This window comes from Pimephales promelas, chromosome 9 (genome assembly GCF_988280905.1).
Source record: "Pimephales promelas chromosome 9, fPimPro1.hap1.1, whole genome shotgun sequence".
Taxonomy (NCBI): Eukaryota; Metazoa; Chordata; class Actinopteri; order Cypriniformes; family Leuciscidae; genus Pimephales; species Pimephales promelas.
The window spans coordinates 1,675,001-1,692,888 of NC_142777.1; the positions used below are offsets into that span (position 1 = coordinate 1,675,001).

General features: G+C 40.1%; 1 protein-coding gene across 1 annotated transcript; it reads right to left on the reverse strand.

Annotated features, from left to right (window-relative positions):
* Positions 1-64: 64 nt before the first annotated feature.
* nkx1-2b (NK1 homeobox 2b) lies at positions 65-4,015 on the reverse strand. The gene is made up of 2 exons (XM_039653668.2): positions 3,343-4,015; positions 65-1,364 (listed from the first exon to the last, which is right to left on the reverse strand). The coding sequence occupies exons 1-2, from the start codon at positions 3,719-3,721 to the stop codon at positions 703-705; spliced, it is 1,041 nt and encodes a 346-aa protein (XP_039509602.2). The 5' UTR covers positions 3,722-4,015; the 3' UTR covers positions 65-702.
* Between the last annotated feature and the right edge of the window lie 13,873 nt (positions 4,016-17,888).

Consider the following 17,888-nt stretch of genomic DNA (forward strand, 5'->3'; position numbering starts at 1 on the left):
CACAAAGACTACTAAACATGTTTTAGCTTAAGTTCAAATAAATTCACTCGACCACAATATTTGCACAGTAATTACACGCAACGGTTTCAAACTTTCTAAAATTCCATGCAATTATAAGAAATATAACGCGATTATTGCTGCTGTTCGTTCGTTAAAGCGGTTATTCAGATGATGCGGTTCAGACCATGCAAACCTTTCAATGACTTTAGTGCTCATATTGGCCTTATGCCAACGGAATAGTTGACAATTAGTCATTTTATTGCAACATTTTAATTGAGAGACAAACAATTAAATAATAGCATAGTCTATGCAACTTCAGAATTAAATAATGTGGCCCACAGTAAAAAAAAAACTCAAGATAAACTTTTCATTAGGCCTATGTTTGTTTGTACACAATCTCATTCTTTGTTTCGATACATACTGTTTTATTCCCTACTACATTTGCATTCAAAGTTAAAGTCTAAACACATTTTATAATAACTGAATATTTACAGTCTGGTCTAGAGAAATATTCACATTTTATCAAAATGAAGCGATTCGAAATCTAATCATTAGCACGTAAACTGAGTTCTGGGTTTGCCACAGTGCAGCAAAGGTTGAAAAACAGTTCGCCTCCCATCCCATCACAAACCTCTCGAGTGTCTTTGCACGTGTGTGAGAGAATATAGAGATGTTCTTTGTCCTCCTCCCGTCATTCTGCTCTTATAAGTGCGGCGTGTAAAACGTGGGCGCGCCGTAAGTCTGCGAGCCCAGCATGAAGGGCGACAGAACCGCGTGACCCGGCAGGAACGGCAACTGCGCCGTGCACACGAGTCCTCCGGGCGCGTGGCCCGGGTAGCCGGAGTGCATGGACAGGTGCGCGCTCATGGGAGGGGACGGGCTCAGGGGACTCAGGGACCCGTTCGGCCCTGCTCCGCTCCCGCCGGTCGGCGCGCTGGTGTCTGCGCCCGGGTTCTGCTTCTTCCACTTGGTCCGGCGGTTCTGAAACCATATTTTGACCTGCGTCTCCGTCAGGCTCAGGGACAGCGCCAGGTTCAGGCGCTCGCACACGGACAGGTATCGCGTCGACTTGAACTTGTTCTCCAGAGCCACCAGCTGCTCGTACGTGAACGCGGTCCGGGCTCTCCTGGGTTTGCCCGACTTCGAGTCCGAACCGGAGCGCTTCCGTTTGGGCTTCGCCGAGTGACTCTGTCCGTTTGTTGAGGACTGTTGTTGCGACTGCTGTCCGTCTGGGCTCTTGCTGACGGGGTCGTCGTCCTCGTGCTGGCCGAACTCGGTGTCGTTGTTCCCGGTGAGCGCGCTCTCCTCGCTGCACAGCTCTCCGTCAGACTCGCGCTCTTCTGACCGGAACACGAACCCGTCCTCTGGGGAACACACCAAAACACCCGTCAGACACCATCACACACACTCACTGACACTGATGTGTCTCCACCAACAGGTTCCCCGAATTTCGATTAATTATTACGGGGAAGGGGAAAAAAGGCATTTTAGTAAGTGGCTATAAATGTTATTAATAATTTAGCATTTTTTTCCTTACACTAATAATTGCGGAGTTTTTTTTTTCTCAGTGAAGCGATTTTTGTTTCGGAAAAGAATCTTTAAGTGATCAGTTCTTAAAATAACATTTTTTTTTTTTGGTGCGAAAAACCTTTTAATAATCTAAATAACCATTTTTCCACTTTAAAGAAGAGTCCACTGATGTTAAATGTTCTCTGTGGAACCATCGATGCCAATAAAGAACCTTTATTTTTAAGTGTAAATAAACATTCTAAAATAGAATCTTTCATTTTGTCCTTTATAGTAGGCTACTATTTAAAATATCGAGTTAACGCAACATATTTTATTCCGAATTAAACTGTAGCACAGATGCGGGATTTAAATAATTATGCTAAAGCATTACTAGTTTAAAAAACACACACAATGATTTAAAAAAAAAAAAAGATTGCCTATTAAGCTGATATTTCTGTGTGAGCGCGTTTCGTCTTGTTTATGAAGTGAGTGAATAGATGCCACTTCCTTTGGCGTGTCAATTCGTCTTGACATCTTAAATCACAACTAATCGATAACTCTCAATTTACTCGACCATTTAAACCGGCTGTTAAAAACAGCACAAACCTTATCAAATTATTGCAGCCCACAATTACTGTTCATTGAGAATTGCTTTCGCGCGCGGCCTCCAATCAATCATCGAGGTTGACACATATTTGTCCTTGCAAACACAGGCACAGAAGATAAGATGATCCTCACGAAGACTGCGCGTTCTGCTCTCGCCATTTAGACTCGAGACAAAGCGCTAACATATCTAAAGAAAAAACAATTAAAGCCATTCGATTGCGCTTAATTTAAGGCAGGTCCGCGTAAAGACGCGGATAATGGGGAGGATCTGGTCGATATCCTATTATAGAAATGAGTATATCTCTTTCAGGCAGCTTGCAAACTCTCTCTCAACATCTAAATTATAGAGTTAAATTTCGGATAATTACAAGATTAAAGCCTATTATACTTATTAAGGGTGATATCGATCATTCGTCCCTAAAAAACCCTAAAAAGTGCAGTCCTGAATACAAGACTCGTCAGAGGGGTTGCTAGTTTACTGTGAAGTTTCCCTGACACACACACACACACACAAGTGAAAGTTTCCACCAGTCTCAAGAAAAAAAAAACGAATTCTATTAAACCTTTCTTTCAGTCACTTCACAACAGCCACTCAATCAGACACTTGAGAGACTTTAATAAAGATTGTAATTACTCCAAAACTAGTGTAATTAATTCTGTAAATAAACTTCAGACCTCCAGGTGAAGAAGAAGACGGCTGAATAATAATAATAATAATAATTTTTATAGCGCTTTTCTAGACAAAGACGCTTAACACTTTACATGCAATTCAAGAGAGGTGAATTTGATGAAGAATTAAAAAAAAGTCTGTTAATGGAAAAAAGCAAGTTCAAAGTTAAGTTTTGGAGGCCAAGTCGCATTTGTTAACAATAAAGAAATAATTTTATCAACCGTAGATTTTCTTATAAACACAAAACGTGTCTGAATAATGGAACTTTCAAGCAGACATTAACAATGTTTTTATTTTATGTCCTAAATAATTATGAGAATGCATGAAATATTTGCACGTTAATAAATTCATTTAACTCACCACAGGATAATTCAAGCAAAAAGTGTGTTACAACGCTTACACATTTTGCATTACAATTTTTAATAAATGATTCCGATAATTTTAACCTAAATATTATTGGGGGAAAAACGAATATCCATGTTATTAGGCTACTTTAACGCGTTCATAATATTGAACACACACACACAATAATAAGGGGGATAACCATGGTCACTTACTCAAAATCCCTGCAGTTTTTTTACAGTCGTAGTCCTCCTGATAAGACTTGTGCTCGATCGTGTGATTTGAGTCGTCGCTTCTGTTCTCCGCTCCAAACATGAACTCACAACCTGTCCTGTTAGGCGCTTGCCTCTTACTAGTAAATTTATTGGGGTCCAAAATGTCCAGAACGGAGAAGGACGTGGTCCGGTGTATGGTCGGCGGCGCGCCCGCGGGCTCGTGCTCGTGCTCGTGTCTCGGCGAGGTGTCTCTGCTGTCCGCCGGTAACGCGTCTCTCCCCGCGGCGCAGTGAAACACCGGCAGCGCGTCGTCCATGCCGTCCTGCGGGAGCACGATGACTCCGGTGGGGTCGCCGGTCTTCTCCTTCTCCCGGTTCATATCTCTCCAGCTCGCGCTCTCCCGCTGTTTACTCTACACGAGACATGCTGCCGAAACACGTCTGTAAGATGCTGATCCAGATGGAGATGATGATGATGATGTCCCCCTGCTCAGGTCCTTTTTGGGTTTGAACCGTCCCCCCAGGACACCCCGCGTTTAAGTCACACACACACACACACGCGCGCGCGCGCAGCTGGCTCCCCTCCCCTTCACACTGCTCTGATCATCGCCAAAACTTAGACACAAGCCGTGCTTTATTTATGCATTCATATTCCACTGTGAGTGGTAATTGGCTACAAATTAATCCCATGCCTCTAATAGCCTATTATCTCCGTCTGGAGTGTGTGAGGAGTGTGAGGAGAGTGAGCGATGATGTGGCCCCTGATATACACAGCTGTCAGCGAGAGCACTGGACTGGAAACACACTAAATAGGCTTATTTTTCCCTACTTTCTCCCTCCCATCTCCCGCACTGCACGGCTTAAGGTTAGCAGGAGAATCGTTGTTTCCAGAGAAATTAACGAGAGAACGGGACACTTCAAAGTAGCGAGTCTTTATAATGTGACCACAAAAATACACACTAATATATATATATATATATATATATATATATATATATATATATATATATATATGGGCAATATATGAATATCCCATATTTATATTAGTGTGTATTTTATTTTATAAACTATTTATATATTATTTTATATTTGATATGTGTATTATACATGCATTATGTTTCAATCACAGTCTATCATCACCCTAAGAGTAAATTTAAACTTTGATTATCTTCTATATTAGTTTAAATAAAGCACAGTAAGTTTCTGAACTTATCAACCTCGAGTAACGGTGTAGTTGACATGAAGACCCCACAGAAGGGAATTGTCTGCTTCAGATCGCGGCATGAGAGGTCAGTTCTTCGCAATCACTCAATGCTCCTGTAGAAGCAACTCATTAAGAGTTGCACAAAATAGGTAAAACGATCAGCTGTGAGGATGAAGATGATTATCCCCCGTCATCATGAAGAGATGCAGCATCAGGGCATATTCTACTTTTAATCTGATCTTTCCAGGGGCCAAAAAAGCGTTTCTCAACTGCAGGCTAAATTACACATACATATTTTCAACATGCTGATTAAATAATGCAGATTTTACAGTGTTTGCAGCTTCACACAGAACGCGTTGTCCATTATAATACACAAACACGCGCTACGGACGTCTTCAACTCGCGCATGCGCTCTCCAAACGCGACGCTGAAGTTAAAATAAGTTCAACTTTATAAAAGACGCGTAATAGCCCGTGTATATCCATGAACACTCATCATGTGTTTGTTCTGCCAGCTGATTGGCCGAGATCCGCTTATAATTAAAACAATCCCTCCCAGCAGCCCGTTGCATGATTTTGGCAATTTAATCAAATTATGCACAATAATTTGCATGCAAATTGTCCCATCCACATCGAACCAAGTTCCTCAGTGCTGCATAAGGAAAATCACCATAATAACATATTCATTATTGACAATTAAATAACAAGAGACATGTCAGAACAAATCAGCTACATATTCCAGATCATTTGACCGATTAAACACTCTCCGGTTTCAGCTAAAAATAATGAAACCACAACATCTTTTCAGAAACGGATCATTTATATAAGATGAAAAAGGCTGTTTTAGGGCACTAAATGATGTTATTTTCAGCTCTTGTTCTTCTGGCTCAACACATGCACATTCTTTGTCAGTCTTCACAGTATATAAATATTCCAGTGCTCTTGGAGAAAGACAGCTTTAGTCAACGCGTCAGAAGCAATCTAATGATTTTAAATGAGCACAGAGCAGTAAAAGCCTGACAATTCTCCATCACAACAGCAGATGATGGTTAAAACGACTTGAAATCAATATTCTGACCGGGTGTCTCCCACTGATAAGAGCTGCCAAGACAATGTTGACTATTAAACTCGACAGCTTGAGATATTACACTATTACTTATGCTATTTTTAATAATCTGTAATATTTGGGCTATAATTAATTAATTCTATGGATCAGATGGTATCTCGGTGTGGGATGAGGTCGAAGGAGTCTATTAAGACTGGTAATGAGAAGGAGAATTTAAATCTCAGCGCGAGGGCTTGTGAACGCGCACGAGACGAGGAAAGAACAACCGCGCGGGCTTTATGGATTATGATACATTTATGTTGTTATATTCAGGAAATATGTTTGGGGCAAAAAAAATGTCATTACGGTTGAGGTGTTGTTCGTGATAATTAAATTTTTTATGCATTATTTCATAATGTTCTGTATTAGATTTTATTGTGGGAATCTGATAAAAGCCACCAGAAATAGACTCTATGATTTCTACACTTCTTCTAAAATCTCGATGTTAGTGCGCAGATACAGAGACCTCTGCCCCATGAAGCAAGCAGTGTTGAGTCTGGCCAGAGGAGGGCGCACTTCTCTTCAGTGAAGCTCCACATGAATCACAACTAACAGTTCTGGAGTGGGGCAAAAAGACGAAAGCACGACTAACGAAAAGTCTTGTTCTGCTTTAGACATTCTAATAACCAGGGTATGAAATGAACTTTTTCCACTCACCGGCCAATATATAGTTGGTTAAATGCTTTTTAATCTTCGCAATTGTTTCAATGCAAATGAACCGTTATTTGTTGCCTATGACGTGCATGTTCAAGTAGTTTAAGCCAATCAGACTCTGCATAATAAGCTGTATTTAATATTTCATGATGACTCACGAGTTGAGTATTTGAGATTGATCTGAACAGATTTGGCTTACACAAACTTCCTCAGCAAAGTGAGTAAGGAGCCCGTTGCTGAAACCACATCTGCCTAGCTCGACGTGTTCGAGTTTAACCCGCCTAATTTGCCAGTGATTTGTCACCATTACACACCGCTTCAATATAAATACATACTGTATGTAGCCCAGTGGTAAACTTGGGTATTATAGTGCACTGGGAGTCGGTGGGTTATTATAAATCTCTCTTACTCTCAAAAGTGAATTTTAAAAAAAGTAAACGATTATTTACTTGGAAAATAATAATGAGACACCTGACTTCTAAATAAGCAAATATCAGTTAATTTTACGTAATTAAAAGGAGAGTGATATTTGGTAATTTTATTTTGTGACAGTAATTAAAACAAAAGTTTATATTATTTAGTTAAACAATATTTGGCAGATGTTTTAGGCCGTTTAACTTTTTATTACTTTATTTTTTTACTGTTTTTATGTTACTAATTGTATTGGTAATTTGAGTGTATTTGAGTATTCAATTTGAGTATTCACGCTGTATAGCCAATAGTGTTTGGCGGAAGAGATGCACGTGACCTGGTGAGAGAAAGTGCTGGAAGTTTAGTTTTTTTTCCCGCGCTTCCAACTGTACCCGAGCACGAGACGCAGGCACGGGAGAAGAAAAAATAAGACGCTAAGAAGTGCGGGTAACTCATGAATCGGGAGGACCGCGAATCAGAGAAGTGGACCGCGGGCTCGAGATGTTTGTGAACCGAGAGACAGAGTGAGAAACGACGCTGAAGACCCGTTTGACGGAGCGCGAGAGACAGAGCACGAGCTGTAATCTGAGGTAGGTTTAGTCGAGATCGCTAGCCACCGTGGTGTTTTGCTGGGCGGAACTGACGGTTAATCGCACCGTACATGAACAGCTGGACCGAAGTTTTCGACGCTTTCAATGTTTTTCCAAGTGTTTGTTCACCGCACTCAATGTTTTGCGAGACCCAAACAGGCCTGCAACATGTTTTTTCCCTGTTCAGTAAAACGGGACCGTGAGTAAACTGAAACCCGTGTGAATGTGTGTGTGAGTGGGCCCACCACTACATTTGCTATCTGTTTTAGGACACTTGACGATTGTTTTGTTTATTTTAAAGCTTTCTGTGTATTTTCCCTTGTGGAAAGAGATTTAGTCCAAACTTTTATACCACTTATATTGTCTCAAATATGTGAGTGAAACTAGTGTAGCTAGCTAAATAGCTTAAAGGGGCTATTATTCAAGTGTTCAGAGAATATTTTGGTCATTTATTTTGTTTATGGGGTAATATTGAGATAAGGGAAAAGCTTTTATATTTCTTTTGTCAATTTCTGTGATCTAATTAAACTGGGGTGTTACCCTATTCTTTTTGTTAAAATATAAACCATCTCTGGGTCTCCTTATTTCTAATATATTTTATTATTAACAGTTGTGTAGCTCAAATACACTTATTAGGTGCACCTTCGTGGTATCCACCTGACTACTTCGAACCCAAGCACCCTCCATTCTTAAGTAATTCACAGAGTGGTTGTACGGGTGCTACACATATAACTTTAATATGAGGGTAGAATAAAACTGGACAGGAAAAAGCGAACGTTGCGACAGAAATAGAAATAGTCACTTTAGTTGGAGTTTGTGGCGTTGTCCGCATCCTGTGTAGACATTGATTATTATAATGGATTCCCTTTCGAGGGAACAGGCACTGCGTTGATGACGACACTTTAGGGAACGCCCCCAGCATAGCGCGAATGAAACTATTCTATCTCACGATCCCACCAATTCGTACGAATTCGACGCATGATTAAAAAGTGTCTAATTCGTACTAATTCGTACTACCTCACTCGAACGAATTTGTACGATTTGTATAAACCCACGTGATGGTTAGGTTAACATGAAGTCAACCTTCTCCCAAAATGTTTTGCTCATCCTGTCTGATCATCCATCCATCGACAGCGTGTACAGTACGGGTCAGTCAATCTGGTTCCATCTGTTAAAATTAACTTTTGCAAATAACACTCGCGGTCCTGCACACTGATACCCCTTTTCCACCAAAAAAAGAACTGGTTCGGAACTGGTGCTGGAGTTGGTTTAAACTTGCGAACCACTTCAAAACCTGTTTGTTTTTCCACTGACTAGAGCGCCCAGGGAACGATGTCGTCACGTCACTGTGTACGTCGCCATACGTCTTAGCTAGAAACGCTTGCAAATACAACATTACTTTTGAATTATCTCTAACTCGTATACCGAGAAAGCTTTAAAAACAGGCACCGGCTCCCAACCGGCTCTCAAAATGCTTTCGTGGAAAAGCGGCCTTGGAACATTGGACATTGGACATTGACCTTGGACATTAAGATAAAATCGGATTTTCTCCAGTCATTGTAAAAAAAAAAAAACAAGCTAAAAAAAATAAGCTAACAAAACTTGCAAACTAGAGTTAGGGAAGCAGCCAGAGGGATCGTTCTGCCTCCACCTATAAGCTCCGCCCACAAAAAAACATGTTTACCAACGAAAAATTGGTCTATAGTTTCATTCATGCTTCTGACGCGCTACGCTGGGAGCATTCCCCAGTTGCAACCCGCGTCGCACCGTTCGTCTCTGTGAAGTAGACATGGTGTCGGCTAAGTTGTCGTGTAGTTGAGGCAGTATAATGACTGTTGGGGAGCTTTAAAATAAAGTGATAGCTACGGTGACCGAGAAAGCTCAACGCGCGGCAAATGAAGAAAACAAGAAAATAGAAAGAAAAAAGATCTGTGGTGAACAAAGCCTCTAAATATTTTCACGTTTTGATCTATGACATAAAACACACAGTTATAACCTGCTTGTGGTTTTTAAACTTTATTGTGTCTGCTTGTGTTTTTAAAAAGGCTTCAAAATGTATAAATTTTGGATTAACTTGTAAAGAATATCTTGATTGACAAAACGAGTAAGGGTCACAACTCTTTGTTAAACACAGATCTTATTTTTTTTTTTTTGCGATTTTATGAAAAACAAACAAACATTTAAATCATCTGTTTTCTATGTGAATATACAGTAAAGTATAATTTATTCCTGTGATCAAATCATCATTACTCCAGTCTTCAGTGTCACATCCTTCGGAAATCATTCTAATATGAGGATCTGATGATCAAGAAACATTTATGAATGATTATCAATATTGAAAATGATTCGTATGTTTGTGGAAACTGATTTGTTTTTATACAATGTGAACCTTTACCGTCATGGTCCGGATGTGGGTCGACACTATGTTGCTCTCTGGGAATGCATGTGAAAAAAACATTATCACAGTATTTGTTATCGGAATCATCAGTGAGATTATGGTAATGACAAAAACACATTCTCCTGGCAGATTCATTCAGGTAATGAGAATTTGGGGGTGATATTCATCCAGGAGACAAACGTGCGCCGGGACGATGTCTTCAGGTGAGAGGCTCCGCTCTCGTGTCACGCCGAGGTTACGGGGCCGCAGTCAATATGCAATACGGCCCTTCGGCTCACAGATAAACATTCCCCGGCCACGGAGGCAAGAGGACATATTGATGACAGTCTGATTCCTCTTATTTCTCAGTGTGTTTGGGGGATTTATGCAGGTCCGCTCGGGTATCTGGTATCTGGAGCTCAGAGTTGTGCATCACAGCAGACAGAAGCTGTTTAAATGCATTGAAACCAGGAGTCCTATAAGCTAAATGAACACACGGGACGCCGCCTGTAAATCCACCAAACGTACACACTTATACTGAAGAGAGAACGCATTCACTCCATCACTTGATCAATCAGTCTGTATTCATGTGAGCATTGCCTCGCAACGTCAAATCCAGATGACACGGGCTTCATCCATAAAACCTGTTAATGTAATATTCTTATGGTTCAGTCCCACGCTATCTCACGACCAATTCGTTCGAATTCGACGCATGATTAAAAAGTACGAATTTGTACGAATTTGTACGATTTGTCTAAACCCACGTGATGGTTAGGTTTAGGGGCGGGGTAAGGGGTAGGTCATTCGTACGAAGTTATACGAATTGGCCAATTCGTAAAATATGTACGATTTAGCAAAATTAGCAAAAAAAATTAGCAAAAAAATTGAATTCGTACGATTTTGTCGTGAGATTGGGTTGTTCAGTTTTCATATATACCATGGCCATTTGCCAACATTGACAATTTAAAGCTGTGTTTGCAGTGCAATATTTGGTTATACTTTAATTTAAGGTGTCTGTGTTACAGTGTAATTATTAAAAGACGGATAATACGCCTTTGCATATCTTGGTGTCAAGATATAAGTGAGAATATAACAAAGGATGAATGGCAGAGTTTCTGTTTTAAAGCACAAATCCAACGAATACCAGGTTTAAAGCAGCACTATGTTGTTTTTTCAACCTTTATAATATTTTTCCAAAACCCTTGAGATGGTACATCGACTTACAATAGGTTGAATGACAGGTCTGCCATAGCCTGACGGTGTCTGGATCGCTTTTACTGGCACTTTGTAACTTCGAGTTTCGGGTAGGAACCCGAGCACAAAAAGAACTACAAAATTCGACTGCTTTACAGCATACGTCACTTCCCCCACTTCCTCAAATTCTGACGCGAGAGCCCAACGAGCGTTTTTTTCCCCTCTGTATGTTGTCGTGGCTGAAGCAGCAAGTAAAACCAAGAAGCCAAAGGTTTTGTCGGAGGACAGTAGAAAGAGAAAAAGGGATGGACGAGGATCAATATTGGTCCAGCGTTAGCTCATCCATATGGTACGCCAAAATGAGCGAACGAGTGATTTTTTTATACTAATACTATTTTAAAAACATTAATTTGTAATACTACTCCACAAAAACGTAACTTAGTCCCCCGACTCCGGTCCGGTGCATCAATCTTCCCCCGCCTAGCAAACGTGAAGTGCATCAGAAACGTGATCAGTTTACTGTTGGTAATGTGTTGTGTAGCTTCGTCCCTCGCCACATCCAATGTAGACTGCATTGCTTTCTTTTGAGGGCACTTAACACACTCAAGCGTCCTCGTAGAGCCGGGGCGGGTAGCTCGCGCCAGCTCGAGATGTGAAAGTATACTGATGACTGAGTTTGGTAGGGGCTACATTCTTGCAAGTAAATAATCCATGATTAGACGGACAAAATAATCGGTCAGGACAACTATCCTATGTCTGCAGTTTCTTATTTATTTTTCAAATTTGCAGTTTCATCTATGGTAGCTTGATATTATAATATTGACGACATGGCTATTATCTACCAACAAACATTGAATTGAATTAGCATATCCATTATGTAAAACAGTAGCCAATAGGTTAACGTTACTATAAAGATGCTGGCTTGTAAACGTGAGCTACGCGTTCTTTTGACGTTTGAAAAAAATAAGGCCCATAAAAACTACATTCATATGACATACCTACGCTATCTCCCGACCAATTCATACGAGTGATTAAAAAGTGGGTAATTCGTACTAATTCACACGACCTCACTCGTACGAATTCGTACAATTTGTCCAAACCCACGTGATGGGTAGGTTTAGGGGCGGGGTCAGGGGTAGGTCATTCGTACGAATTCATACGAATCGGCCAATTCGTAAAATATGTACGATTTAGCAAAAACATACTAATTTGTACGAGTGAGGTCGTAAGAATTAGCCACCTCGTAAAATTCGTACGAATTCTCATGAGATCGGGTTGGACATGCTGAAATATATGCCAATGTACCTGTGATGAAGACATTTCGCACGCAACGCTGGAGTCTGCCCAAGATGTAAGAACTCCTTCATGCGTGTATGCATGCGTGTATTTCCTTGTGTAACCATGACAGATTTTACGACAGTACACAGCAAAATCCCCAGTGTTAAATTAACACTGAAATTGTGAATTATATAAACTCTGAGCAGAGTGTTAAATGGACACTGAAGCAGTGTTAAAGTTAATGAGATAATTAAATGAATAATTGAGTGATGATTGAGTATTATTAAAGACACCTGATGGTGTTACCTTTTCTATTTATTCACATCTGGTTGTTATAACTCATGTACAGCAGCCAAACAAAATATAAAGTTAATGATTTAAGGGTCAAGAGCCCAAATAAAGTGAATACTGATCACTATAATGGTGACTTAAAATTACAGGTTTGTCCTTCAGTGATTTTGCTTGTTAGGTGTCTTCAATAATGCTCAATTATCACTCAATTATTCACTTAATTATCTCACTTAATTCACACTCGCAGTGTTAATTTAACACTGGGGATTTTGCTGTGAAGACAATACTGTTTCCCAACTGTGGGGGGACCCGAGAGCAAAATTTCAAAAGTAACATAATGCTGCTTTAAACTTCTGCAGTTCAGGTGGATTATGAGAGTATACATAACATAACCCCACAATTACATATATTTAATCCCAACATTCCCAATCAATGTACAAAAATGTAACCTATATAGGAACTTTATATCATTGCTTATGGAAGTGTCCGCAAGTTCCACCGTTTTGGGAAAAGGTTTTAGACTTTTTATCATTGGTGGTGAAACAAAATGTCTCCATGTCCTAAACCTTGTATGTTAAATATTTTCCCTGTAACTTGCACTTTAACTAGTTCTGGTATTACAAGCAAAACTTGTCATTTGAAAAACACAGAAAACTTTAATGGTTTCAGGAATGATTGTTAGGCTTTGAAAAAACTCACATATATTATTTAGGGAGGATCTGAACCTAATATTAATAGTTTGACATATGTATAATAGTTATTGTATTATTATTATTTTATAATTTTATAGTTTTTTTCCTCCTGTTTAATTCTATTTATTGTTTGTTTTAATGTTTATGTTTCTAAAATCAATAAAGACAGTTGAATTATATACATATATATCGTTTTTAATGTCAGAATACTCTATATCCACAGTTTGTATATTGTACTTGAGTGAAATTCTTCATATTTCACACTACTAACGGTGACATGTTGAGGCCACGAGTGGAGAGGTGACACACTTGCACCATGTCTCTTTATAGAGGCAGATTATCATTATCTCCTAGAGATATATGTGAGTAATCAAAGACATAAAGACAGAGCCAAAGAGATGTCTTTTCACCAGTAGATAAAGTCGAGAAAAAGAAAACAGCCAACAAAAATAAGTTGTCTTCACAGCTTTGCTGGTTTCAAATAATTGGTTTCCTCTTTTATTGTCCCTGCCAGCGGAAACTACCATTAATCCCTTTTATTTGGCTACAGTTACAACCTGTAAAGCATGGCTTTACTGCGTCAGCAAAATGACATTAGGTGTGCAGAGTGGGCTTTACTTTAAAACGACTGAAACAGATGTGTAACTTACGGCCTAACGAGAGACTGGAGAGTAAAATGTGTGCATAAGAACACAGAACTAAACCACAGGATTCGACACACACCGCGGACGGCCTGTTAAAACCAGAGTATGGAAATTAATATTTTCAAATGGTCATTAGCATTGCACTGTTGTAATCTCCATTCCCCAACGCTTCCCCTGTTCACGTCAAATTCAATCAAGCCTCTGAATGGCTCTATCCACGGCTTCAGTGTGGATAATTAACAAACGATGTTCACAGTTGTACAATATCCACTTGTTCGTGAGCTCTTAGTCAGTCATTAGTGGCTCCTAACGACGGTTCGTTTGGATGAGTGGATTGAACATCGCTGAATAATTGGGGATGGGGGTCATGAAAGCAAACAATACGAAATTAGGCCATTAATGATTGGTGTATCGTCAAGTACTGTAGCACTGATGTAAAACAGGATGTTTTAGTTAATGAAAAGTCGCATCATATAGCGTATAGATGCATAACACTTTACTTGAACAATAAGTGGAGTATATAATGCATACATGCAGTCTTAGAAGAAATGGTTCCATCCCCCGCTTCATATATGGAACTCCAAAATGGTTCTATATAGAATCACTTTTTGTTTTGGTAAAAGGTTCTATTGGCCAAGTACGCAACCCCAGGGTTCCTTACAGAACCCAGAGGAACCATTTTTTAAGAGTGTATAGAACCTTTTAGGGGTTCCAAATATGTAGCGCTGATAGAACCTTTTAAGGTTCTATTTAGAACCTTTTCTTCTAAGACTCTACACTCACTGGCCACTTTATTAAGCAGACAGCAACATAGTGTCGGCCCAGATCCGGCCCACATCTGGTACACATGAATTCCACACAATCCAGATGTGGGCCGGATCTGGGCCGACACTATGTTGCTCTTCAACTTCTTGTTAACGGAAATATCTACTCAGCCAATCACATGGTAGCAGCTCATATCTACTCAGCCAATCACATGGCAGCAACTCATATCTACTCAGCCAATCACATGGCAGCAACTCATATCTACTTAGCCAATCACATGGCAGCAACTCATATCTAATAAGCCAATCACATGGCAGTAACTCATATCTACTCAGCCAATCACATGGCAGCAACTCATATCTAATCGGATCTCATATTAATCGGATAATCATATCTGATTAATCGCCAAAAATAATCGACCGATTACTCAATTACCAAAATAATCGTTAGAGACAGTGCTTGTTTCATGTGCTATTCTAGTGTTCTAAGGCTTAATAGTGTGTGAAAGAGTTAAAGTGTGTTATAACTGGAGATATGAAGAGATATAATGAAGAGATATAATGAATAATATGCAGCATCATATGCAGCAGTGTCTCAGATCCGCTGAACACACTGAACTAATCTGTTATCCACAATAGAGTTTACAGTTCTGTGTCAAATCTGCATCTCTATCAGCAAAATAAAGTAATCTGACTCTATGAGGAATATCATGGGTTATTCGTGTGACCCTGTTGGAAAATATTACTTGCTTAATATAGGTTTACAGAAAACTAAAACAAAACGTCAAAAAAGACTGCATTAAGTAAATCAAGATGATTGCATGAAGTTCGTCCGTTCTATCAACCCTCGCTATTAAGTAAAATTATTACCAAAAATAAAAATTCATTGAGACAGAAGCAGTAAAATCCGGATATATCTGTGTTAATCACCGGAGGCTGGCAATTACTGGACTCATTTATGTTTCACTGCCCGGCACATATTTTCACAGCCATTGTTAATTAAGACAATGCTCATTGAGAGCCTAATTAACAATTAGCATAAACATAATTAGCGAGTGCTGACATTTCACTCGTTACATTGTTGAAATAATTTTTAGAAATTGCCCTCAGAGAAATACTGTCACGCTTGCATAATGGCTGCAGTTTGTCAAAGCGAGTAAGTGACGGGCTTGGCTGTGTTCCCCCTGTCTGCTGCTTGTGTCCGGGACGCTTTATTCCCAGAGCTGGCATTCAGCTCACACCGGGGGACCCTCTCGCCTTCAGCGTGGAGACGAGACGGCGTAAAGTGGACATCGCTCCGGGATCACAGGATTCAAACCCGACAGCGACCACAGAAAATCACAGGTTAGAGTTCAGCCGGTGTCAATGAAAAAGAAGAATCTTCGTGCAGTTATTCTCTATATGACGACATGTGTCGCAAAAGAAGAGAAGTGAACACTAGTGTGTGTTTCATGTTATATGTGCTTATGGTGATAGCAGTAAAGTATGCATAATTACATGCATCTAACCATACGCCCGAGTACATGTAGCCCATTATTATTACTCTATTCCTTAAAGTCCCCAGTGTTGGAGCCATCTTTTAATGTTGTTTATGTGTGTATGTGGTGTGTTTAATCCGCTTTAACACACACCATGTGTAAGTTGATAAGTGGACAGCATTGTTGAGTATTTCCTCCTTAAAACTGCAGTGAACCAAAGACAGTCTCAAAACTCAAAAACTTAGTAAAAGTAAAATAGTAAATAGTAAAAAAATATTTTTTTTTTTTACTATTTATTACTTGTGTGAGTGTGGTATATTGTGCTATGTTTGTGCAACTGTATACGCATTGTTGATGCCCGACACGAATGAAGTTCCTGATGGATAAATAAAGTTCTTTGAAGTTGAAGTTGAAGTTGAAAAACACGCTTTGAAATCGCTGGTGTTTCTGACTTCACAAACCACCTTGTAACCAATCAGATCAACGTGTGATCGTCAACCAGTGGAGTGAGTGAGTGGAGTGAGTGGAGGCGGGACATTTACATATTCATAGAACCACGCATACTAAATGAGGCAAGGGTGTCGAGTTACATTCAAGATATTCTAAGGCACGAAGAAGGAAAACAAGTCTAAATATGTCACTTTGGTGATCAAAGATGATTTTTAAGGGATGCAATTATTGACTGCAGGGCAGTGTTGCCAGATGTACGATAATTATCGTATTTGTACGATAATTTTGACCTCTGTACGATGTACGATCAATAATGAAAAAAATCCCATAATGTACGATAATTTCAGATTTTTGTGATCGGAGGTCATAATCATAGTGCTTCTATACTCATTGATCTAGCTGTTGATCTACGTCATGCTCGTGAGGAGAAAATGAAGGTGAGAGAGCAGGTTAGAGAGGGAAAGACTGTCTATGGCAGTGTTTCCCAACCCTGTTCCTGGCGGCACACCAACACTGCGTGTTTTCTTTGTCTCCCTAATCAAACACACCCGATTCAACCCATCAGCTCATTAACCCACCTGATTATGAGCTGATGGGTTGAATCAGGTGTGTTTGATAAGGGAGACAAAGAATACACGCAGTGTTGGTGTGCCGCCAGGAACAGGGTTGGGAAACACTGGTCTATGGGACAGTCTATGTGCGTCTCCCCCGCCCCCGTGATCAATCCAGTCAACTCTCTGCAACGCGTCATAGTTGGGGGCATGGTCGGCGTGGGGGAAAGCAGCGCGACCACCATCGTATGTATTTTGAATGACAAAAATGTCATATTGCGAGTCATTGACGGCTGCCGACCGGCAACGGTACATTGCAAAATGAACTGTAGGTTATGATTGCCCTTATTTAATTAAAAACTGGGTCAATGACCCACCAAATGGCCGGAGGTGTAGTTTCAAAACCTACAATCAAATCTGACATTTCTCAACGACAATCAGGTGAAAGAGACTAATTTAGCCGCCTGGCTCCATAGACTCGCATTCATTTTGCACTAATGGGCGATCACCCCTAGTGGAGCTCTGGTGGAACTACAACCACAGTACGGTACAACACAACAGGACTTAACAGGGAGTGGCCAGACTCTCCGTAGATGGGCTCTGGCCAGGCTTTATAGACGTCACCCGCCTCTGACGTTACATGACACCATTGGACTGATTTTACATGTGCTTCAAGACAGCGTTCCCAAAGCGTCAATCGACGCAGCGTCTCGTTCCCTCTTTAGGGAACCGAGGTTACAGTCGTAACCGATGCGTTTTCATAGAAAAACAGTTTTTTCAGCTGGGTAAATACATTAATTTACAGCAGCAAAACACATTTTTATGGGATAAATCAGGTACAAATAGCAAACAATTGAACGTTAGC

What these genes read in the sequence shown, in the direction of transcription:
- nkx1-2b (XM_039653668.2), bottom strand. Translation starts at nt 3,721, where the DNA reads ATGAACCGGGAGAAGGAGAAGACCGGCGACCCCACCGGAGTCATCGTG. An exon ending in AAAAACTGCAGGGATTTTGA is followed by an intron (nt 1,365 to 3,342) that starts GTAAGTGACCAT and finishes TGTGTTCCCCAG; the next exon opens with AGGACGGGTTCGTGTTCCGG.